This window comes from Colius striatus, chromosome 2 (assembly GCF_028858725.1).
Source record: "Colius striatus isolate bColStr4 chromosome 2, bColStr4.1.hap1, whole genome shotgun sequence".
In the NCBI taxonomy this organism is placed as follows: domain Eukaryota; kingdom Metazoa; phylum Chordata; class Aves; order Coliiformes; family Coliidae; genus Colius; species Colius striatus.
This window is the reverse complement of record NC_084760.1, coordinates 47,009,866-47,034,126: the sequence shown is the minus strand read 5'-3', so window position 1 is coordinate 47,034,126 and position 24,261 is coordinate 47,009,866. Positions and strand designations below refer to the sequence as shown.

Here is a 24,261-nt window from a genome sequence, read left to right as displayed (position 1 = left end):
TCTCTCTCCCCTATCCAGTTGAGGAGGGGGCATGATAGAAGGACTTGGTGGGCGCCTGGCACCCAGACAGGGTTAAACCACCACATCCTCCCCGCCTGGAGGATCTCGGGACCCCTCAGTGTGGGCTGCCACCTCCTCTGCTCTGGGCCTTTGAGGACCTGCTCGATGCCTGGCTTGTCAGGGTTTAGCAGTGGCCGCGTCTCCACATGCTCAGGGACCAGCTTGCAGCCTGCCCGGGGAATGTCCTCCCAGTGACGCAGCACAGCCAGGGCCAAGTGCTCATCTGTCTGCTTCTTCTGACCTGCATGGGCAAAAGGAAGGCTGAGCTTAGAGAACTGGGCAGAGAGAAACCAGGGACAGCAAAGAGCCTGGCTCCTCTACCCCTGATCCAAAGGGGAACTGCCTGCTAGCTACCCCTCTCCATTTCCTTGTGTCCACCTTGTCCTTCAGACAACACTTCCTAACTTCAATCTTTTTCCTCTCTCTAGGCATTTACAGAAGGTCCAGATCCTCTTTTCCAGGCCAAATAAGCTCTGTATCCATCGACCATGTTCTCCTCCTCTTCTGCACCCACCCTGGCCTGCCTTCATCATCCTTGAGCACATGTGAGTATGCTTGGACACCACCGTTGTTTGAGGATGCAGTTAGATGGAGAATGGCATGCTGAACCCTAGAAAAGTCAGGGTGGTTTTCATTGCTCCTTGGGCATACACTTCCAGGAGGAAGTTCTCAAAGGCAGCTTTGGTGATGCTGTGGCACAGATGCCCACAAGTGATTCTGAGAGCAACCCACTGGCTGGGGTGGTCTATAAGACTCTAACTGGTCATATACTGAAAGAGCCATTTAAGGTGGTGGTTGGGAAGTGATTGGCATGCTGCTTTGGGGTGATGGGGCCACTATATCATTCTCTGGATGATGAGGGGACACCTCAGACCCTTCCTCCCCTCCACAGCCTTCATCCTATGGGGCAAGTACCATTTTCATCCTCAATCTCCGTGGGGCCGGTGAAGACCCTGTTGGCAACTTTCACTCTTCCTCCTGGCCCAAAGTGCGGCCCATCCACCTTGCCCTCTTTGCACAGCTTCGACAGGATTTGGGAGGGCTTCATGGGGTCACGCCAGGTGTTATAACCGTGTCTGTGAAGAGGAGGGCAAGGTCAGTAAAGGAAAAGCAAGATTTAGAGGAATAAGTGAGCTTTGTTCCCCTCTGCCAACAGAACAAACACTGCTGCTGTGAAGGGCCTAGGATTCACAGGAAAAGGACCTGAGGCAGCAAACATGAAACTTCAGAGCAGACTAGGACCCCTTCCCTCACTCTACACTTTGCTGAAGACCTTTCCACCCCAGTCCTTTTACTCTTTTGCCGATCCAGACCTGAAATTCCCAGCACATTCAACTCCTGACAATCAGCATTGATCCTTTGGCCCTGCTGCTATTTCAGCTCTGTCCTCACCTCTCTGCCAAGTCTCACCGGTGCCCCTCAGCCCTTTCCTCTCTGCCCTGGGCTCCTTACAAGCTGCTCCCCTGCGGTGCTGATCACAAAACCTGTCTGAAAGGTACAGGCTAGACCCCTCCATTAGCAGGCAAGAAGGAGGGAGATTCCTGCAGGAGAACTGGGCTTGGTGTGGAAGGCAAGACAAGCATCAACTCAGGCAGAAGGCTGTGCAGATAAGGCTTTGCTCGTACATGGAGTAGGTCTGTGCCACCCCGCAGGTAGCTCGGTGCTTGCTGTAGTAGCGGTTCTCCAGGTCAATCTTGGTCTCTCCAATGAGGTCATCGGTCCCCACCAAGTCCCAGTCGTACACTGACACCGTCAGCATGGACTCCATGGGGAAGGTAGCCTCGATGTCAAAGGATCTAAACCAAAGCAAATCAGGAAAGCTGCTGAAGGGTCTGGCTGCTCCCCAAGACAGACCCATGGGTAAGGTGTGTCTGCTCCAACCTGTGGGTTTAGTTTGCATTTACCACGGCAGGACATCTGAGGTAGGGGTTTTAAATAAATCTCTGTGTGGACTGTTTCAGATCCAGCAGCCCTGGACAGGAGATGGTACAGGGTGACTGATTGACTTGGATGTCTCAATAGCCCTGAAACTAGGTTTGGATGTCACTGGAGAGCCAGGCTATGCTCTCACTGAAGCTTGGGGCCAATGATTCCCAAAGTAGCTGCTTAATTTCAATCAGATATGAATGTCTCTTGAACACCCTTTACTTTATTGAGCATACTGCTTGGCAAAGAAGGACAGATGTCTGAAATGTAGATCACAGAATTCCCAAATGGTGGGATTGGGGATGGAACTCATCCAGCCCAACCCCTTGCTCAAGCAGGTTCCCCTCCATCAGGGGACAAAAGAATGTGTCCAGGTGGGTTTGGAAACCTCCCAAGAAGGAGCCTCCACACCCTCCCTGGGCAGCCTGGGCCAGGGCTCCCTCACCCCAACAACAAACAAGTTTCTCCTCCTGTGCCACTAGCACTTGCTGAGTTCCAGCTTGTGCCCATGACCCCTTGTCCTGGCACTGGCCACTACACAACAAACACTGGCCCCATCTTCTCCACACCCACTCTTTAGGTACTATATAAGCATTGATGAGGTCCCCCCTCAGCCTTCTCTTCTCCAGGCTGAACAGCCCCAGGTCCTGCTGCCTTTCCTCCTCACACAGGTGTTCCAGTGCCCTCAGCATCTTGGCGGCCCTGTGCTGGCCCCTCTCCAGCAGTTCCCTGTCTCTCTTGAGCTGGAGAGCCCAGAACTGGACACAGGACTCCAGATGAGGCCTCAGCAGGGCAGAGGAGAGGGGAGAAGAACCTCCCTCCACCTGCTGCCCACACTCTTTTCATTATCCCCTGGATGCCACTGGCCGCCTTGCCCACGAGGGCAGATTGCTGCTCATGTTTAGTTTTTTATCAATCAGAACTCCAAGGTCTCTCTCCACAGAGCATCCAATGTAGGACGTTCTACATTGCTTGCAAGGAAGGTTCTGTGTGATAAGTCCCTTCTTTTGAGCCCCAGCAGCAGCTGCACTGTGCAGGACCAAGGGCTGGCAAGCTTGGCTCAGGTTTAGCTTATCACTTCCACATACACACAGGTAACAGGACAGGGACAACTCACTTTCCAAAGACAGGGTTCAGCTGCTTGGAGATGTAGTTCTCCTTGTCTTTTATGTCTGTTTTCCCCAGCTTGATGGCAATATAGGGGTCAGCTTTCCCATTGATATCAGCTGGGTGAAGATCCGTGGCCTGAAAAGAACAGATGAGATATATCAGTGCTATCTACAGCAGTGAAGAGTTCAGGGATGGCCCCATTCTCCCTCCCTGAGACCATTTCGCCTTGTCTGGCCATGAGCATGTGGCAAGTTCTCTCCACAACCTACTAGAGGGCCAAGGGCTTCTGGCTTCTCCCTGTAAAAGCAGTGAGTATCTCTATCGCTCCAGTCCCAGCCTCCTTCTTGGCACACAACAGCAGATGCCCAAGCCAGGAAACATCTAGCCAGTCCTGGTTGGTGGTGCTACCACTACCAAGGTGGTGACTACCATTACAGCCTCAGTCTGTTGGTGGTGGATGGGAGGCTCATTACCCCATCAGGCAGTGGGATGGAGTGCTCGATAGATGGTCAGACTGGTGGAAAATATAGACAAAAGCAGGTTGTACTTGTAAAACACCAGGTTAATGTGGTGCAAAGGGCAGCCCAAGTGCTTTTAGCAGGATAGAGAGCGCTCTCAAATGCCTGGCTACAGTACCTCATTTACATGCTCAGCTCAGGAAATGAGTTTTTGCAGGATACACTCTGTATCAAGAAACGTACAGGATCGGGATCAGATCAATAACCACTCAGTGCATTTGCAAACCAAACATGAGCAGCAATGTGCCCTCATGGGAAAGAAGGCCAGTGGCATCCTGGGGGGAATGAAGAAGAGTGTGTTCAGCAGGTGGAGAGAGGTTTTCCTCCCCCTCTTCTCTGCCCTGCTGAGGCCTCATCTGGAGTCTTGTGTCCAGTTCTGGGCTCCCCGGTTCCAGAGAGACAGGGAACTGCTGCAGAGAGGCCAGTGCAGGGCTACGAGGATGCTGAGGGGACTGGAACATCTCTGTGAGGAGGAAAGGCTGCGGGACCTGGGGCTGCTCAGCCTGGAGAAGAGAAGGCTGAGGGGGAACCCCCTTCAACACTTCTAAGTACCTAAATGGAGAATGTAAAAAAGATGTGGTGACACTTTTTTCCGTAGTGGCCAGTGCCAGGACAAGGGCTAATGGACATAAACTGGAACCCAGCAAGTTCCACTGGAACAGGTAGGGAAACTTGTTTGTTGTTGAGGTGAGGGAGCCCTGGCCCAGGCTGCCCAGGGAGGGTGTGGAGTCTCCCTCTTGGGAGGTTTCCAAACCCGCCTGGACACGTTCCTGTGCCCCCTGATGGAGGGGAACCTGCTTGAGCAGGAGTTGAGCTGGATGAGCTCTGCAGGGCCCTGCCAAGCCCCACCATTTGGGAATTCTATGCTAAGTTCAAGAAGATGCCATGCCCTTCAACCAGGTCCCACTTGCCCCAACCAGTTCCCATTCTGCTCTACATGTGTCACTGAGGTGGCATGGCTCTGTAAGGAACCAGCACCTCATAGTCCAGGCTTATCCAAATTATTCTCTTAAGCACTAGAACAGACATGTTGGTCCATCCTATATACCAGAAGAGATGTCTTGGGATCTGTCAGGATCTTAGATCTCTCTTTCTTCTGGTGCTGGGAGCACACAGCTATGTGCCTCCATTCAAATTCCCACCAATGAGCTGCTCTAGTCCTCATGCTGTATCCTGGGCCCTGAGAGCTAAAACTCAACATCCCTACAGCTCTGGGACCAGCTCCTGGGCTTGTGTCATGGCAGGAAGGGACAATCCCACACTCACCACACCTCAACGGCTGCACTCACCCGCACGATGTAGACTCGGACCAGCACATTGATGGGGTCGTTGCTGGGGATGCCCTGGAACATGCCAAAGTTAGGGTCGTATCCTGCCTCCTTGGTGATATCATCTGGGAGAGGCACTTTGTAGACACAGATGGAGCCCTGGTGTGAGGGAGAGCACAGCCCAATGAAGGTCCTGTTGTTCAGGGGCTCAGTGTTAGCAGATCCATCCCAAACCACCCTTCCTGAAAAGCCAGTAAATATCCTTGTTTCTAGGCACGTGCTGGAGCAGAGAGGCCAGATCTGGAAAGTTTCTCCACCCCAAAAGTACCTCTTCAAGGGGCTACAACCATGAGCAGAGAAGTCGGACAAAGGGAAGGAGGACTGCAGAGGAATCAGGCTGGCAAGGTGCTCATGGGCAGGGATTTCCAAGAGTAAAACTGGCAGGAGGACAAAAGCAACGGGAATAAGAGGGTTGATGAGGGATGTGCAGGAAAATCTGGGAACTACCATATGAAACACTGCTGATTTCTACAATTCCTAAGCACCTGATCCTAGTAAAGTGGGGAACTGCCTCATCTCCTTTGCTAAGCAAACAAAAGGAACAATTGGAATCAACAGGCTTCATCTGGCCAGGATCACACCCCCAAAAAGGTTTTTGTCCAAGAACTTCATAGCTGAGAGATGTGCTCCTTACGTTGCTTAAGGACTGGACATGAGCCCAGAGGACTGGTATTGGTGAAAAATGCTTCACAGAGATAACCCAGGTACATGACATTTTTACAGTGGACAATTATGAGGAGCTGCTTTTCTCATCACCTTCTGTAAGAATCATTAAGGATCTGTTTGCCTGCAGGTCAGCATCTCTGTGGATGAGCTCTTTGAAGCCATCTGAGCTCTGGGAGTATCTTTGAAGGCTCTCTCTCCCTGCAAGGTGCCTGCAGCTGGGTCAGTGTAAATAGGTTTCTATTGCATCCAACCCCTTCCTGCTAAACCTTCCTTCAGCAGAGAAACCTCTTGGCACAAACTCCCCAAGCAGCTCCTGCCCTGGCCAGACTCAGCAACCAGACTCACTTTGAACCTCCCCACTATTCGCTCCTCTTCTGTTGCGTTGTCATCATTGTCCCCAATCTTCCCACGGAGCAGGTTGAAAGTGTGCAGCCAGTCCTCAAAGTTATCAAACTCTGTTTCCAGCTCTTTGTCGAAGACCTGAGATGACAGAAAGTTAAAGAGAAGGAAGTTAATGAAATAAAAAGCGCCAACCTAAACAACCCAAAAGGTGAGGAAAAGATGCGGTGACTGCCTGAAGCAACTCAGAGGGAACACGAACACTTTGGCTGCCAGTCTCCAAGGGCTCATTGAGTTGGACCTTGATGCCACAAGCACCTCCTCAAACTGCTCATGTACAGGAGGGAAGCTCAGATGGATGGAGAAGGCAGCTGTACCCCCTCTGTGCAAGATCCAGGTTCAAACTCCTTCCAAACCCCAGGATCACAGACTCCATTAATCATAATTAATTAGGATTATTCCTAACTCCACCATGGGCCAGAGCCCATCCTTCCGCTGGAGTCCTGTCTGGGTCAACCTTGGCCAGGCTGAAAATTCTCCTCTCCAGCCAAGGCACAGTAAAGCTGCCCCAAGGATGCTCCTATCCCATGGCAACTCCTTTTCTGTAAACTTTGTTACGTCTGACTCCCTCCAACTTGGAAGTCTCAAGGCACATCTCACCTGGGGTTAGACACCCCTGAAATAGGCAAAGTGCGTCATGCAGGGTCGATCCATCCTGCCCTGATCTCCAGCTGGCTGGGAGAGCCATCCTGCCAGGCCTTCAGCCTGCCCCTGAGCAGGCAGGGCCTTCCTCTTACCCTCCCCACACACGCACCTTCAGTTCATCAATCTTCTGCTTGTTCTTCTTCTCAGGAAGCTCAGGGGCTGGCTGTTGCTTCTTTTTCTTATCGTCTTTGGGTGCCTTGGACTTCTCCCTGTTCTTCGCCTGACCCTTGGAACCTTTCATGGGAGAGTAATCAAATTTGATTTCTCAGTCCAAGGGGCAGTGACAGGGAGGGAGAAGACAGAAATGAGGGCGAGGAGTGTGGAAGAGACATAGAGAAGGGACTTGATCAAAGTCTTTCAAACAGGAGGAGCATGGAAGCTGACAGCTGCTACTGCCTGCAACTCCCATTCCTGTCCTTTCCTCTCTTTCCTTGAGCTCTGGCCACTGCTGCCCAGGTCATAGCACCTCCAGGAGCCCAGAGGTGCAGGAAACTTCCAGAGCTGACCTGAGCAGGAGTCATTTGGAAGACTACAAAGCATGGACAGAGAGTTAGGCTCTGGCTAGCTTCACTAGCAGGGAGAAGACCTGATCCTGCCCACAGCACCTCTTTTTCATCCTTTTGCTGGAGACTTTTCCTGCTGTATGTAGCCTGCAGAATAAATTCCCAAAGAAAACTTTTCCCACCTCTCTGCCATCCCTTGCTGCCTCTGCTAGTTTTCATGACTGCTGGACAATGCAGATGAGGACAGAGAGATGGCAACACACAAAGACTTAATGTGGAAGAGGAAAGGAGGACGGGATGGGAGTAACAAGGGGAAATGGACCTTTCTCGGAAGACAGAAATAAAATGGTAGGGGACACGTGACAGCCCCCCCAGGAGCTTTGCCATGACAGCAAGCCCAGGAAGGAGCTGCTTAGAATTGCCTCCAAGCTCAGCAAGACTTGGCCTCATCATTGTCATCATATGAAAATGAGTTTTCCAACAGAAACCAGGCTCTCTATTTTTCTCAGCTAGTGGATTTTGCATTGCCCAGGCATGACAACCACCTGCTGTCATGAGGACATTGAACATATGGAAAGCATGGTTGAAAGTCCTCAGGGAGAGTCCTCCAAGCTCTGCTGGTGGGACTGGCAAGGAGTCTTCAGGCTTCTAGATCCAGAGACAAACTCACTAGTACTCTTGGTCCACATAAGTTGTGGTACAAAATTAATCTCAACCAACTCCTACCACCCCTGCAACGGCCACAACCTCCTGTCAGGGAGTTGCAGAGAGTGATGATGTCTCCCCTCAGGCTCCTGTTGTCCAGGCTGAACACCCCCAGGGCCCTCAGCCCCTCCCCAGCACACTTGTGCTCCAGCCCCTTCCCCAGCTCTGCTGCCCGGCTCTGGACACGCTGCGGCCCCTCAGTGTCCCTCTGGCAGTGAGAGAATCCAATCACTCAACTGCTTTACTTGCACATGGCTTTCCTCCCAGCACAGACGGGTTGGAGGCTGCCACAATCCTGTGCTCTGATTTGGATTCACCTCCCATTGGCATGTAGGTGCAAAACACCCCACATCAGGCCTGCATTCACAAAAATGGACCCTCCATGGGGACGTACAACACTCTGTGGGCATCTGGTTTGGCAGGAGAGCAACAGCAGGTTCTGAAAGGGATGTCCTAGCCACCAAAAGGAATCTTGGTCCTACTTTTCCCTGTCATGTTCCCTCTCTCATTCGCAACCTGCTTACCTTCTGCAATCTCCATCTCTTCCTTCTCCTCCACTTCTGCTGCGGCTGCTTCCTGCTGCCGGAGTTGCTGGGGGAGAAATGAAGCGAAAAGGGAGTGGGTGCTTGTGCCGAAGTCTCTGTGCCTGCTGGAAATGCCTAATTCTGGATCACAGTTGTTAAATTCCTGTGCCTGAACACAAATCAGCCCACCCAGAATCCAGCTCAAGGAAGATGAATCCAGGTCATCTCTGCCAAGTTTAAAAAACAAAGCCTTTCCGACAGTCAGACAGGGTTATTGACGAAAGCAGCACAGCCCCCAGCCTTTGGGAGCACATGGAAATAGGTGAGACCACACATGCGGGATATTCCTCTTCCTCCCTACAGATTACTCCTCCTCCGCTCTGCACCCACCTCCTTCATAGTTTCAATTGAAGCAAAATACTTGGACCACCAGTCCAGCATGCTCTCATCTGGCTCCTCCTCTTCTACTTCCTCTCCTCCTCCTCCTCCTCCTCCTCCTTTCTTCTTCTTTTTCTTTTTCTCTTTATCTTCCTCAGACTGCAGGGAAAAGGGGAGCAAAGACAAAGAAGAGGGATCAGATGAAAGTGAAATATCTCTTGAAGTGCAGAGGTGGTGGGTGAAGTACTTCAGAAGGCAGAAACCTCCAGGTTTGGTGGCCTCATTAACACCTTCCCCCTTTTACAGCTGCAGATACTGGAGCACAGAGCAGCAAAGGAAGATGCCCAAGGCTCCAGGGAGACACAGAGTCCCAAGACATCTCCTCCTTTTCCTCATCCTTGTCATTCAGCACCTGAACCATACACAACAGCAACTCTCCTTCTATCCAGCAAAGTACCCTGGGTCCTGCAGTGGTTCAAGGAAGCCTTTTGCAGCTGGTACCTGGTTGTGGTGAGAATAACCAGCATCTCTCCCATGGGTGCCCTGCTCCTCCTGGGATAGCTGGGCTGAGAAGTGCTGGCCCAAAAGAGCTTCCCAATCTGCTGGAATCAAGCCCCTGCCATAACTATTGATGACATAACCCTTCTCTGGTGCAGATCTGTGGAATAATTACTAGAGGTAACTTATCGAGACTTGCTTGGACTTACAGAAACTTACAGGGCAACTTGGTACTCTGACTTGGGAGAAAAACAGCACAGAGGGTGGGGTGGAGTGGGGACACCACAGCCAGGCTCGGTGACACCACCACAGGGATGGGAACTTCATGATACTGTGCAGCTAATAAGCTGTCAAATTGCTACCCTGAGCGAACCGTTTTCCATTTTTTGTCGAAATCATGTCCTTTAGGTGAACTTTGCTCAGTATAATGTAATTACATCATTTGAGGGGGGACCTCAGCAACAATTGCTATTATCTAAAGGGTGGATGTCAGGAAGATGGGTTGACACTTTGTTCTGTAGTGGCCAGTGCCAGGACAAGGGGTAATAGGCATAAGCTGGAACCCAGCAAGTGCCACTGGCACAGGAGGAGAAAGTTGTTTGGTGTTGAGGTGAGGGAGCCCTGGCCCAGGCTGCCCAGGGAGGGTGTGGAGGCTCCTTCTCGGGAGGTTTCCAAACCCACCTGGACACGTTCCTGTGCCCCCTGATGGAGGGGAACCTGCTTGAGCAGGGGCTTGGGCTGGATGAGCTCTGCAGGGCCCTTCTAGCCCCAAATCTTCTGTGATTCTGTGATTATAATGCCAAAACACACCTCTATTCCAAAGGTTACCTGAGTCCAAGGTACGACCACCCCTCACTGAGCATGTGCTCTGAATATCCTCTAGTCTGTGCCTTTAAAAGCAAAGTGAGGCAATTTTACACTAATTATTACAAAAGTCTGTATGACCAGAGTCACTTAAGCTCCAACCTGAAAGTAAACAAACAGCATAAATATGGCTTAAAAAAGGAGGGATGCTGGGGAAGACAGTATTGCAGATGAGTCAGGAGGACTCATCACTGCTTTCTGAGATCAGTCAATGGTCTGAACTTCTCCCCCTCCACAGGGATACCCATTGAGTGAGATTCCAGCACTCAGTTGTACCAAGTGCTGGGAAACTGAGAAATCTCAGGTTTTTTATCATTTTTTGTTGTTTTATCATTTCACACATTCGCCTCTGGTCATGTTGCTCATATTCTTAATACTTAGACAACTTTTTGCAGGTAGTGTACTCATCACTGGCAATCCAAAAGACTCTACACTTCTGATGCTTCAATCAACTGCACTATTGGTTCATCCAGATATGAGAGTTCTTATTGAACATGACCAAACTCCTGCAGTGTGGCCATGCTGGTTTGTGAACATGACTGGACTGAAGGTGCACTGTGCTACTCGAGCATTTGTAATTGTGGTAATTTGATATACCAAATGCATCCAGAATTACAGCATGAATTTGGGCATCACTCAGAATCTAAGCCAAGGATATAAACAAACTCCCAGCCTCTCTGATATCTGAGGATGAGCTGGAAGGCAAGGGGGGTTGTTTTCTCCCAAATTTAACTTTTAATGCAACATAGTCCCCCCCTATCTTGGGCTTTGTGAGGGTGCACAATATGTTGAAAGCCACACAGGAAGGTAGGATAAGGTGTGGAGGGTCGAGAGCAGGGATGCAGAGCATATACATCACTTACCACATCCACCTTCACCACTGAGTCGGAGTTCTGCCGCCCGGGGTGGAAGGGAAGAGGGAGAGCGGGTTAGCAACACAGCCTCAGCTGAGTATGAATATACACCAGCATATTCATGCGTTACAAGTCACAGGCAGCTCCCCAAGGATGAAGGAACCAGACACCTTGAATGAAGGCTAGGAAAGCTCTGCAGACAGGGAAGACGTCTTCTGTGGCACACCAAACCCATCTCTCTCTCTGTTTGCTTGGGAAGAATCACAGTTCCTAACAGTGAAGGACTGGGTCTGGAAGGAGACCTTGGCCTTCAGCATGGATAATACCTTTCTTCTCTATCTAGGAAGGTCTGCAAGCTACTGTGGTAGACTTCAAGAAGCATGTTGGTGCTGGGGCATTCCAGAAATACCCACGTACCCACAACCTGTGGCTCCCCTTGCATGAAGCTATGTGAGCAGATATAGAATCACAGAATCATTTTGGTTGGTAAAGACCTTCCAGATCACCAAGTCCAACCCCTCTCCTCACAGTGCCAAGCCCACCACTAACCCACGTCCCTCAGCACCTCAGCTACACGGCTTTGCAATAGCTCCAGCGATGGGGACTCCACCAGCTCCCTGGGCAGCCTGGCACAGGGGCTGACAGCCCTCTCAGGGAAAAAGTTCTTCCTCAGCTCCAACCTAAACCTTCCCTGGTGCAACTTGAAACTGTTTCCTTCTGTCTTTTTCATTACTAGAGAGAAGAGACTGACTCCTACCTCACAACAACCTCCTATCAGAGAGTTGTAGGGAGTATACATGCATGATACAGCTTCTGGTGTGCATACAAGGAACTGCACATGAATCCCTATCCCTGGAGGGATTCCAAAGCTGTGTAGCTGTGGGACTGAGGGACAAGAGTTAGTGGTGGCTATGGCTGTGCAAAGAGAATGGTTTGACTCGAGGATCTAAAAGGTCTTTTCCAACTTGTCTGGGGGGCAGGTTGTGTGAGGATGTTGCTGCAAAGGGCCTTTTGCAAAAACAAATCTGTTTGGTTTTTTTTTTATGGAGTAAGCTCTGGAGCAGATAGGTATGAGGAGGAGTTGAAAATCCTGTTCTGGGGAGGAAAACAAGCACAAGCATGTTTAGTGTGTGAACAAAGCTGATGCTTCTGGATACATTGCTTGTCCTATGCACACCATGCCCTATTTTCAGGGCATGCACAATAGGTCTAAAGAGCTTTGTCTGCCTCAAACTGACTCTGTGTGCCTGGCTCAGTACTATGCTACATGCATCTGCTGTGGCCTGCATGGCGCAGACTTGATGTACAGTGGTTGTGCTGGAAGGGTATTTCAAATTGCTGATGGAGCCATCTGAAGGTCTCAAAACTATTGGAAAGAGGGGGAAAAATATCCCAAAAGTATGAGGGACGTTTTTGTGACCCTGGTTGCTTGCAGAGCCTGCACTGGGTACTATGCTGTGAAAGGGCAGGATTGGTGCATGGTGCAAGGGGGGGATTTCTGATGGGTCACTTGTGTGTGCCTTAGGCACAGACAAGGACAGGGTTGTGTTTGCAGGTTTTTGTTCCCATCTGGCTGGTTTTTGAAGGAAAATATGGAGCTGTCTAATTTGCATAGGCTAGGACTTTTCTGGGCATTGAGCACCAGCTAGTTTCAGAGAGAAAACAAAGAGACCAATTTGTAGGACCCAAAGCCTTGATGCTGAGGGGTCTGGAATATCTCTCTAAGAAGGAAAGGCTGCAGAATCTGGGTCTGTTCAGCCTGGAGAAGAGAAGGCTGAGGGGAGACCTCATTAATGCTGAAAAATCCCTAAAGGGTAGGTGTGGAGAGGATGGGGCCAGTGTTTGTTGTGTGGTGGCCAGTGCCAGGACAAGGGATAATGAGCACAAGCTGGAACCCAGCAAGTGCCACTGGCACAGGAGGAGAAACTTGTTTGGTGTTGAGGTGAGGGAGCCCTGGCCCAGGCTGCCCGGGGGGGTGTGGAGGCTCCTTCTCGGGAGGTTTCCAAACCCGCCTGGACACGTTCCTGTTCCCCCTGATGGAGGGGAACCTGCTTGAGCAGGGGCTTGGGCTGGATGAGCTCTGCAGGGCCCTGCCAACCTCCACCATTTGGTGATTCTATGAACAATTCCTGGCTTCAGGCCAACTCCACGTTCAGCAGGTCAAGGCAGCCTCTGTGTGGGGAGAATCCCTCAAAGACTGGCAATTCAGTGAGGAAGGATGCTGAAGTTCTGCCGATATATGGATACTCACAGCTTCCAGCTTCACCATCGTCTCCATCTTCTTGATGGGAACCTCAGGTTCCATATTGACAACGATCTCCCCTGTGGGGCGAGAGTGACGGGCTCTGTTGGACATGGCCAGATAGCCATTCACGTGTTTGGCTGGACAGAGGACAGAGGAAGAGAGAAAACAAGATAGAAGGATAGTAGAGGAAAAACTGGGAGCTCAGGTGAGATCTTACAGGATTCAAGCAGGAGTGACATGTGACCACCTTGTTCAGAGAAGAGCAGCATCGGAAATGAGCAGAGACACTTAGATGAAAACCCCCTTCCATAGTAAAGAAAAGAAGACAACGAGAAAGAATTAGGTTTTTCACTTGCATCAGTGTCTAGAGGAGAAGAGGCAGAGAAAGTGATTGCTCTGAAATTATCAGCTGGCATGGACACATCCATAGGTCCGGACCTCTGTCTGGAACCAGGGATGACCTTTGGCAATGCTCCCACAGACCTCCCGTCTCTGCCCAGCCAAGAATATCTCCACTTCCACCAAGGATTGGGAGGAGATGAGCAATTCCTGTGCAGGGAAAATGGATTTGTGAAGGTATATGCTGTGGGTGCTGATAGACAGGGTGGCCTTAGGAACTGGATGGGTGGCCTGCCAGTGTAGCTTTCTAGTCTTTACTCAAATAATAGCAGCACCAGGCACAGAGCATGGCAAATTCACCTTCCAGTCCAGAGGAATGTTTGAGGAGCCTAAAGCCATAAAGCTGCAGAGATAGTAAAGGTGAAATAGCCTTTCTTATCTTACAGATATCAGGTGGAGCAGGGTGTAGTTATCTCATCAAGATGCACAGATCAAAGAATCTCACATGACCTCCCACCCTGTGTCTTCTCAACCCCTTTGCTCAAACCCAGAAGTATTACTTGTTTAACCAACAAGCAGGCAATACCCCATCGTCCTTACAACCCTCTACTCATCTCCTTCTTCCCCATACACAATGCCCCACTGGTGACCTCTACTGGTCAGGTTCCCAGGGCCCAAGCCTGATACCTGTCATATTCCAGTGCTGGGCTTTCTTATCTGGTGGGTGGTAGATGAACTTTCGGAGAGAGCTGACAGCGTGGGATCCCACCAGGGTGTAACGCCCGAAAGCCCTGCAGTCCACCACCCGGATGTTGAGGGGTGGATGGAGCAGCTCGTTCTCCGGAAGGTCCTGGGAAGAAAAGGTGTGATGGTTATCAAGGGCTGGGTGTAGGCTGTCTGCTTTGGTGACTGGAAGACCAGTAGAGACTAAAAATAGCGATCATGCTGGAGGAAGAGGTCTAGAGCAGCTCCAGAAAAGCATGGCATGGGAGTCCTCAGAGAAAGTCTGTTGTCTACTGGGATGATGTTCCTCTCTTCCATAGCTATGAGGAAACTGAAGCAAAGGGCTGGGAGCCATGGTTTGGGCTCCAGAAAATATGGGTTGATGGCTCAGAGGGAAAAGGAAACACTCACCACTTCAAACCACTTGACCAAAGTACCGAAGTTGGGGTTTTTCTTGTAGTTCTGGATGAGGGCTGACTGGACTCCCTTCCCAGCACATTCAATGTCCACACGGGGCCGGTCCACCTGGGCTAGGTTCACTCTCTTCAAATCCCTGAGGCCCCAAAACAAGATCTAGGGCAAGAGGAGGAAGAACATGAATATGAGAAGGACTGCCCCTGTCTGGAGGCAAATGAGTTGGTTCTCCATATCCCCCAGGAGCAGGGACTCTACTGCAAACGTCATCACCTGGGCAGTGGTGGATCCCTGAGGCATCTTCTCCTTCTTCACGTGGCTCAGGTCTGCAGCACAGTCTGTCTGACACCTCACATAACCCACCTAATGCCTAATCTGCGGTGGCTTAAGATGTCCATCTGCTGCCTTCAATATTCCCTTTTCTGCCTTTCTCCCTTCCCAGCCGCCTCCTTCCCTGGGACTCCACAGAGGAGGACTAGACGAGCTTGTAGTGGACAAGTAACGTTTGGGTTTTTTACCACCTGAAAAATACTGTCCAGACTAAATGATCCAACATGGAGCTTTAGAGGAATGAGTGTGGAGTTGCAGTGATAGTTCAACACAGCTGCCACTCTAAGATACTTTTCTCTGCAACATGCACAGAAGGCATGTGGCTGTGATTTAGCTTAGTGGGAAGCACAGCTGGCTCAAGGCAATGGAGCTGGTAGATTGTTCTGAGCTGAGCCAGTCTCTCTTCATCCTAAAACACGTGGCAACCTATAAGCTTTTCTCCCCTTTCAGCCTTTTCCTGCTGTAGGACCAGATCAACTTTGTTTGCCCATAGTGGCTCTTGATTCAGCACTGGCATCATTTGGTCAAAAATATATCAGCATCACTGTATAAACTTGCCTCTCCCTTCTCAGGATAACTGACCACCACTGTGACCAAAAGTTTCCCTAAACTGAGATTTTCCCACCTCCTGATTCCACATGGCTGTATGCACCCTGCACATCAAGGGGATACAATTTATTTAACCAGATGTCAATGTCTGGAAGACCAGGCACTACAGTCCCTTTAGAGACCTGGAGATCTGGTCAGCAGCATTTCACCTGACCAGAGATATCTACAACCATGGGTGAACTGTGCAACGATCATCAATGTGCAATGTCATTAGAGCCTCAGAGATGCCTCCTGGCCTTCAAACACACATGGACAGGCTGTCCTGGCGCACACAATGATGAACATTACAATCTAGTGCTCCTAGGTAATTACCTCCACTCTGTATTTACTCAGCACCGGTCGAATTCCCAGTGGCACTGGTAGGATGGGACCCCGGTCCACGTCTGTGGGGCCATCAACTGGGGGTAAGTCTGACTTGCCCCCAGGGCCAATCTGGAAGAGATGCAGCATGAATTAGGATCTGTTTCTTTGAGATGGTGCTCAGCTACTGGGAAGCAGGTTTTTTATCAGTCTCAGCTGTAACTGGCACACCCTGGTCTGATGCATCAGGTCTGTGTAGTCTCAGGCGGGGCAGGAGCAACAAGAGTTGGTGAGTATTCAGCTGACTGTGCCATGCAGGTACTTCAGGAAAAGGCAGACATATGAGCAGAAGGTGCTGGGCAGTGGTGTGCTTCCACACAGGACAGACCCAGCAGCAAAGCAAACTTCTCAAACATATCCCAACCCCAGGGATACCCCTTTTCTACCTGCAAGAAGCTGCATCTGCCTGGGCTATGTGTGAAGATATGCAGAAATGGTCTGAGACCTCAGTCCAGGAGCAAGTTTTAGGTCTTGTTTAAAACCCATGGCATGAGGGAAATTAAATATCCCATGTGAGCCATTCACTAGAGAAAATGTCCTGCTGTAAGGAGAGTTGGGGAAAAAAACACTTGGATGAGAAAAGGAGTTGTGGGAACAGCATCTTGGGAAGTGGGACATCAGGTTGATTGGGGTTTGTCTGTAGTGTCCTTCAAATTGGCATTTCCAAAACCACTAGGACTCCAGAATTTGGGCTAACACAACATTCAGTGGGGTATTCTGTCCAGCAGGATGTCTGGGACCCACAGCACATCATCTTCACCAGCATAACTGGGCAGGAGCTGCCCTGTCATTGCATTTGCAGCTGTGCTAAACCTTTCCAGGATGAATTGAACTACCTGCCTTTTGTAACACCTAAGATATGGGGATATTGGTGTCAGTGGCTGAAGATGAGGCAGCAGCGTGCCCAGGTGGCCAAGGCCAGTGGCACCCTGGCTTGTATCAGCAGTGGTGTGGCAGCAGGCCCAGGGCAGTGGCCGTCCCCTGTGCTGGGCCCTGGTGAGGCCGCAGCTTGAGTGCTGTGTTCACTGTTGGGCCCCTCACTGTGCCAGAGGGACACTGAGGGTTGTCAGACACTATCACAGGCTGCCCAGGGAGGTGATGGAGTCCCCATCCCTGGAGCTATTGCAAAGCCATTGAGCTCAGGTGCTGAGGGACATGGGTCAGTGGTGGGCTTGGCAGTGTGAGGGGAGGAGGTGGAGTTCAGGATCCTAAAGGTCTTTTCCAACCTCAATGATTCTGCTATATAAACACAGGTCCTGCTCCCTTGCAACTCCCCATCCCACTCTTTTCCTCCCTCAGTCAGGGGTGGCTTTGGGCATCTGGTACCTGGAGCAGCTCAAAGGCAGCCAGCAGGTCTCCTGCTGTGGAGTTGCCTCGGTAGATCTGGTAGTATTCGAGCTGCGGTGGGAAGCGTGGGGGGCAGTACTGCTCATCTGACATCTTCACCACTGGCTTGGCAAAGGTGCGGCCCATGAAGTCAGCTTTGCCCTGCAGAGACAAAGAGAGTACTTGGGTTTGCTGACCCAACATGAGTTCTTCCAGGTTAGCCCCAGAGCTCTGCCCATTGTGGTCAGAACAGGACTCCTACTGGCCCTGAGACATTAAAGCTCAGTGACAGCTTTCACTCTTGGCTTCTTGAAACAAAATGAAGGAGGTGGCCTAGGGCTGGGACAGCAAGGAGGCCAGGGCTGAGCGGCTTTTCTAAAGGGAAAGACTCAGGCAATGTCTCCTTGCCTTCTGCCTCACAGAAGCTCTTGCTTCACTCTCCAAGATATCATTGAGTGTGAGGTCTAATGAGCAGCAGAGGCTACTCATCCCATGGGAGACGTTTAGGGGACCACCTTCCTAGGGGCAGGGTAGATGTTACTTCTGACATTCTCTGCACCATCTGCCGAGTCTCTGACTGAGGAGTCATCTCAGCATTTAAATAATAAACATTTTCGTTTGTTGGTGTTCATCTTACCACCGTGTCTTGGTCATAGATCTCAATGACAATTATGGGAGGGTCATCCCGCATCTCATGGGCTTCTCCATACAGCTCCACGTTGTCAAAGACCAGTAGCTGATCCCAGGTTGGGCAAAGGGTCTCATTGAGAACCTGGAAGAATGGGAGAGAGACTTACTGCTCCAGATAATAGCTAAGGACTTGTACAACGGCAGCAGACTAGACCTTGGTCTAAACTGCCTGGCAGCACTAGTAGGCTGCTGTGTGGTTTTTTAGACTAGTGAGGCATGGGGTATCTCCCAAGGATTCTTCTGAGATGAAAAAACCCCAACAGCAGGCAAGTAGACAAATTACATCATAGAATCCTACCAGAATGCTTTAGGTGGGAAGAAACCTTAAAGATCACCTAGTTCCAACTCCCCCTGCCATGGATAGGGACACCTTCCACCTTTTCCAGTGTCCACCAGGCTTGCTAAAGCTTGGCAGCCCTCAGACTGGAAAGGGAAGACACAAAACCCACTTCCACGTGCTCCAGTTTCTTCTAACCAGGCTGGTGAATTGTGGCCACAGAGACATGAGATAGCACTGTGGTGGTGTGAGGGGACATGTCATCAAGGTGCACCTGGCAAAGGGGCTCCTGGAGACAATCAGGCTCTAGTGTCACAGGGGAGCAGGATAGAGAGCTGATGGGACACACAATGCCAGAGCCCAGCCCTCCAGGTCAGGAGATGGTGTTTACCTCAGTACATTGGCTCTGGGAGATGAAGAAGACTCGTGCAAAGGGGTCCGAAAGGCCACTGCTGTCAGCTGCAAATAAACTCCTGGCTTGGTACATGTGGGCTCGCAGCTGGAAAACCTGCTTCTCTGCAAGGGAGAGGGGAAATGAGGCAGCTTCATATGCAACCCTAAGGTCCAGCACTGGGGCTCAAACTGCAGAGAGACATCTCAGGGGCATGCTTTGCTTGGGGCCAACACTGATGAAGGATAAAGGCTCAAAGCATGAGTCCCGAATGGGCATGGACTTCCATGGCATCCTGCTTGCCACGTACAGTGACAGCTACGAAAGGGGTAGGGAAGAATGTTCAGTTCCTATACCCCAGCTCCCCATGGGAGCAGTGTGAGACCTCAGACAAGTACAACTGAAATTTATAGACTCACAGAATGGTAGGGGTTAGAAGGGACCTCTAGAGATCATCTAGTCCAATGCCCCTGCTAAAGAAGGTTCACCTAGATCAGGTCACACAGGAATGCGTCCATATATTTCCTTCATAGTTCCTGAAAGCCCATGGGCCTTCCTGCCCTCTCCAGACCCACTGCAAGCAGGAGTTTCTTACTGGTGTAAAGGAGGCTGATGGGTGGGAAAGACGGCAGGTTTTGGCCTCTGGTGGTCTTCTTCTCCTCAAAGCCACAGGGAAGGCCACTCAAGAAGTCTTTGCGCTGTTTGTTGAGGCCTAGCCACAGGTATATCTCCATCTTGGCCTGAACTGTCCAGCCAGCAGGTCCAAAGCCCCTCTTCCCTGGTAGCTGGGTACAAAGGACAGAAGAGTTAACATGGATATAGGGAAAGTCTCAGATATGGACAGACTACCTCTAGCAGTATTCAGGTCCTTCTGGTGTACCACTTGTACCACTTCCTCTTAAAACCAAGGGACCCAGGCCTCATCCTTTTAGACCACAACAGTACTCTGGCTCATGCATTATCTTCTTCCCACCATGCTCATTTCCTCTCTCTAAGCCAGCATCCTTTTTTTGTGGTGAGCTGGATCAAACATCTCTCTCCTTCCAGAAATTTCTCACTTATCAATCTGAATAAGACCAGTGGGTCACACTCCCTAGTGGAAGGCTTCCATCTTTACCAGGAGAGTGTGGATGTGTCTTGCCTAGTATTTAGTCCCCAGTAAAAGCGGATACACAGTGCTCTCATCTTCATTTCCCATCCTCCCAGTCTGTCCTTCCCCCACCTCCCTCCTCCTGCCTGCATTTCCCCAGGAAAGGCAGATGAGCACCTTGAGGAAGATGGTCTTCACTTTGGCGCAGTCCTTGCCCATCTCCTCATCCACAATGGAGTAGAGGATATCCTTGGAAGGGATGCGGGCATAGGCGATGCGCTTGTTGTTGCTCATCATCCAGATGAAGATGTCTGGAATAGTGTGCTGGGGCTGTGGACACCAGTGAAGACCTCTGTCAGTGTCTCAGCTCTTTCTACCTCATCGAGGCACCAGTGGGGCTGGAGACTCAACAGATATCACTGGAGATGGAGGTACCTATTGCCTATTGCCACATTAGGGCCATTGAAAGGGTTTTGAGCTTCCTGCTGAAGAAGCTTGTCTGCTTAAGAAAAGATGCTCAGAGCTAAGCTCAGAAGGACAAAGCCTAGCAGGAAAGAAACTGTGATTTACCTTTGTTTTAGTATTTAAAAAACAACTCGAATGTTGTATTATAAGACTAAAGGTTTTCGTTCTCTCTTGTTTCAGCAGCCTTGAGGACTGTAGTGCAGTGTCCATACTTTCATTCCTTACTGTGGAAGAGATTCCCTGTCTGGACAGGTCCCATCACACTTTATGGAGTCATAGAATCATTTTGGTTGCAAAAGACCCTGAAGATCCCTGAGTCCAACCACTACCAAGCTCATCGCTAAACCACAGAATCATAGAATTGGGGGGGTTGGAAGAGCCCACTCAGCCCAAGCCCCTGCTCAAGCAGGTTCCCCTCCATCAAGGGGCACAGGAACGTGTCCAGGCGGGTTTGGGAACCTCCTGAGAAGGAGCCTCCACACCCTCCCTGGGCAGCCTGGGCCAGGGCTCCCTCACCTCAACACCAAACAAGTGTCCTTGTGTTTAAGTGGAACTTTTTGTGTTCCAGCTTGTGCCCATTACTCCTTGTCCTCTCACTGGAGACTACAGAAAAAAGTGTTGCCCCATTGTCTTGACATAAACTTTTTAAGCACTTATAATTGTTATTGAGGTCTCTCTCTAGTCTTCTCTTCTCCAGGCTGAACAGCCCCAGGTCCAGCAGCCTTTCCTCCTCACAGAGATGTTCCAGTGCCCTCAGCATCTTCGTAGCCCTTTGCTGGCCTCTCTCCAGCAGTTTCCTGTCTCCCTTGAGCTGGAGAACTCAGAACTATGTCCCTCAGCACCTCAGCCACACAGCTTTGCAATAGCTCCAGGGATGGGGTCTCTACCACCTCCCTCACCAGCCTGGGACAAGGCTGGACAACCCTTTGGGGAAGAAACTGCTCTCATTTCCAATCTAAATCTCCTCTGGGGCAACTTGAGGACAGTTCCTCTTGTCCTATCATTCCTTACTGGAAAGAAGACATCAACCCCCAGCCACAGCCTCCTGTCAGGGAGTTGTAGACAGTGACGATGTCTCCCCTCAGGCTCCTCTTGTGCAGCCTGAACACCCCCAGGGCCCTCAGCCCCTCCCCAGCACACTTGTGCTCCAGCCCCTTCCCCAGCTCTGGTGCCTAGGTCTAGACATGATCTGGCCCCTCAGTGTCTGGTTCATGTTCTGGTGTGGTAAGTCAAAGCCAAGGAAAGCTTTGCTGTAACAAAGGACTGCTCCCACATGGGCAAGTAACCCTCAATGTCTGACCTAGTCCTAAACTGTAAAAATATCAGAGGAATGGTGTATTTTTCTGAAGGAAGGAAAAAGTCTTTGTAGAAACAGGATTCCTTTGGAAATGCAACTCAAATGGATCAGGCTATTCTCTCTTGTCAGCTTCAGCAAAGCAAGAGTATGCTGCAGCAATAAAAATGAGATGGTTTGAGTTCTGCAAGAGGACAAAGCTTTATACCACAGACCTTCAAAGAGCCATGACTTTCAACACCTCCCAGGTGTCATCCTGGATACCCAGTCAGGATGAGAAATGGCTTCCTGCTGCTGACTTTAACACTGCTTGGACATGTGCCATCTTCCAATGACCAGTCTCCCAGAGAACCACTTGGCCTTGCCATGGCTGAGGCTGAGAATTGCCTTTATCTCTTCTGCAAGAGAACCCAGCTCTGTTGCTGGCTGGGAAAGGCTCTCGCATTTATTCTAGCACTGATTTGTTCCAACCCAGCTGTGCACAGGCAAACCCAGGAGTCATGGAGTAGTCTGTAGACTTGTGAGTGGCTCCTTGCACCTGTGCTATCTGTGCTACCAGTGACCTCTCCTGCTTGCAGGGTTTGCAGAGAGGTCCCCATCCATCCCAGGCTGCTGTCATCATGCGCTGACCCAGCTAACGCTGTCTCTGCACACAGGGAGACTCACCTCATCTGCCAAGAAGCGGAGTTTCTGCAGGAAGTTTTGTGCCAGCTTCAGCTTGTCTTTCATGGTGTTCTTCTTCACCTGCGACCGCAGGGTAGTGGCTTGCTGCCCCATGTTCTCCTATGGTTAAAGGGAAACCCATGGCATCATGTAAGTAAGAGCAGAATGGAGCACAGAGAAGGGAGAAGCACAAGGCCAGCCCTTGGCATTTGAAAGGGGGTGGTCAGGGGGCAGATATTGAAATTCCACCATGTGCATCCTGGTACATGTGACACCTGTTTGTCAGAAGGGGGCACCCACGCTGGAGCAGCTCATTCCGAGGGACTGTTTCCCTGTGGATGAGACCCACGTTGGGGCAGTTTGTGAAGAACTGCAGCCCATGGGAAGGACTCACATTGGAGAAATTCATGGGGGATTGTCTCCTGTGGAAGGAACCCCACACTGTACCAGGGGAAGTGTGAGGAGGCCTCCCCCTGAGAGGAAGCAGCAGCAGAGAGCATCTGTGATGGGCTGACCACAACCCCCATTCCCCACCCCCCTGCACCACTGCGAGGGAGGAAGGAGAGACCCAGGAAGAAGGGAAGGGTAGGGGGAGGTGTTTTAAGATACAGGTTTAATGTCTCATTTCCCTGCTCTGTTTTGATTGTTTATTAATAAATCAACCCAATTCTCCCCAAGCTGAGTCTGTTTTGCCCATTGTGGTAACTGCTGAGTGATGTCCCTGTACTTATCTCCACTCGTGAGCCCTTTGTTATATTTCTCTCTCTCTTGTCCAGTTGAGGAAGAGGAGTGATAGAAGCTCTTAGTGGGCACCTGCCACCTAGCCAGGGCTAAACCAACACGCTGTTGAATCCCACTTACCAGCTCTCGCATGCAGGACTTAAGCCTTTCCCGATCCAGCCTCGTGCGAGATGAGTGGTGCTGGTCCTTGTCAGCCAATGTCACAAAGTGCCTGGGGGAAAAGGTCAGCAGCATGAATCCCATGGGAGCCCATGGGCTCTCCCTAGGGAGGAGTGTCTGGCTGGATGTCTGACAGCAGGAGATCACTCTCTGGAGTGAAATGTCTTGTCCTCCCCACTCCCTAATGCAATCATGGCCACGTAGCCTCATTGCGCCCAATATTGAGTGTCACACAGGGGGAGTGGGTGCCAATCGGACACCAGCCTGTGGAGGACACAAGATTGAGTCTTTCAACACTGATTTGAAGTCTTTAGAGTGCAGATCAAAACACCACCTCACCTTTGCTCCAAGCCAGAATCTGGCATGATGCAAATGCAACTAAATGTTTGCCTGACATCCATAGCATCATAGACTCAGACTTATTTTGATTGGAAAAGACCTTGAAGATCCTTGAGTCCAATGCCTCCCCTCACAGTGCCAAGCCCACCACTAACTCATGTCCCTCAGCACCTCAGCTATACAGCTTTGCAATAGCTCCAGGGATGGGGACTCCACCAGCTCCCTGGGCAGCCCAATCCAGTGCTTAACAACCTTCTCAGAGTAAAAGTTCTTCCAAAACAGATATAGAGGAGCATATCCTCATGACCTTTACTGTAGCCCTGCAAAATGCAAAGGTCTGCAATGTTCCACCTTTGCCTGTCTTTTACTCACAAGCAGCCACTGCTCAGCTCCTCCAAGACCCCTCGGAGACGGCGCTCTGGGTGTGGCTTCTCCGTCTTGATCATTTCCTGCACATCGTTGAGCCCTTCCTCCTGCAACACCGATGGGGGAAATGGTGAAGGGGTGGTGGGGCAGAGCCCTGCAGTGAGGCAAGGTCCCCCCGAGGTCCAACCCTGCACAGAGAAGCCCTGGAGGGGGCTGCCAGGGGGAAAAAGACTGCTCATGTACTGACCAGCTTATCTGCAATCTTGTCCATGATGTTAGCATTATACAATCTGCGACGCTGGTCCTGCCACCAGCTCTTGATATATATGCAAGGCTTCTTCTCAAAGTATGGCAGGTGGAAGTAGTTCCTGCAAGAGGAGGCAGAAGACATGCTCTGTTGTGGGTAATACTCCAAGAACAGCCCACATTTTTCCTGGGGAGGTGATGCTGTGGTGGGGAGCA

The 24,261-nt window shown here is 50.7% G+C and overlaps 1 protein-coding gene across 1 annotated transcript in view; it reads right to left on the bottom strand.

The window, feature by feature from the left end:
- The window catches only part of OTOF (otoferlin), a 108,978-nt gene that overhangs the window by 5,183 nt on the left and 79,534 nt on the right, over positions 1 to 24,261 (bottom strand). The window contains exons 18-40 of the mRNA XM_061989496.1: positions 24,047 to 24,167; positions 23,806 to 23,906; positions 23,056 to 23,146; positions 22,198 to 22,314; positions 19,950 to 20,102; positions 19,278 to 19,467; positions 18,683 to 18,807; positions 17,962 to 18,096; positions 17,325 to 17,486; positions 15,951 to 16,070; positions 14,697 to 14,858; positions 14,250 to 14,412; positions 13,230 to 13,360; positions 10,988 to 11,017; positions 8,775 to 8,921; positions 8,385 to 8,451; positions 6,762 to 6,886; positions 5,954 to 6,088; positions 4,904 to 5,041; positions 3,104 to 3,231; positions 1,686 to 1,856; positions 976 to 1,136; positions 159 to 301 (exon numbers count right to left, since the gene is read on the bottom strand). Of these exons, the coding sequence (XP_061845480.1) occupies positions 159 to 301; positions 976 to 1,136; positions 1,686 to 1,856; positions 3,104 to 3,231; positions 4,904 to 5,041; positions 5,954 to 6,088; positions 6,762 to 6,886; positions 8,385 to 8,451; positions 8,775 to 8,921; positions 10,988 to 11,017; positions 13,230 to 13,360; positions 14,250 to 14,412; positions 14,697 to 14,858; positions 15,951 to 16,070; positions 17,325 to 17,486; positions 17,962 to 18,096; positions 18,683 to 18,807; positions 19,278 to 19,467; positions 19,950 to 20,102; positions 22,198 to 22,314; positions 23,056 to 23,146; positions 23,806 to 23,906; positions 24,047 to 24,167 (3,016 nt within the window). The remainder of the gene's footprint in view (positions 1 to 158; positions 302 to 975; positions 1,137 to 1,685; positions 1,857 to 3,103; positions 3,232 to 4,903; positions 5,042 to 5,953; positions 6,089 to 6,761; positions 6,887 to 8,384; positions 8,452 to 8,774; positions 8,922 to 10,987; positions 11,018 to 13,229; positions 13,361 to 14,249; positions 14,413 to 14,696; positions 14,859 to 15,950; positions 16,071 to 17,324; positions 17,487 to 17,961; positions 18,097 to 18,682; positions 18,808 to 19,277; positions 19,468 to 19,949; positions 20,103 to 22,197; positions 22,315 to 23,055; positions 23,147 to 23,805; positions 23,907 to 24,046; positions 24,168 to 24,261) is intronic.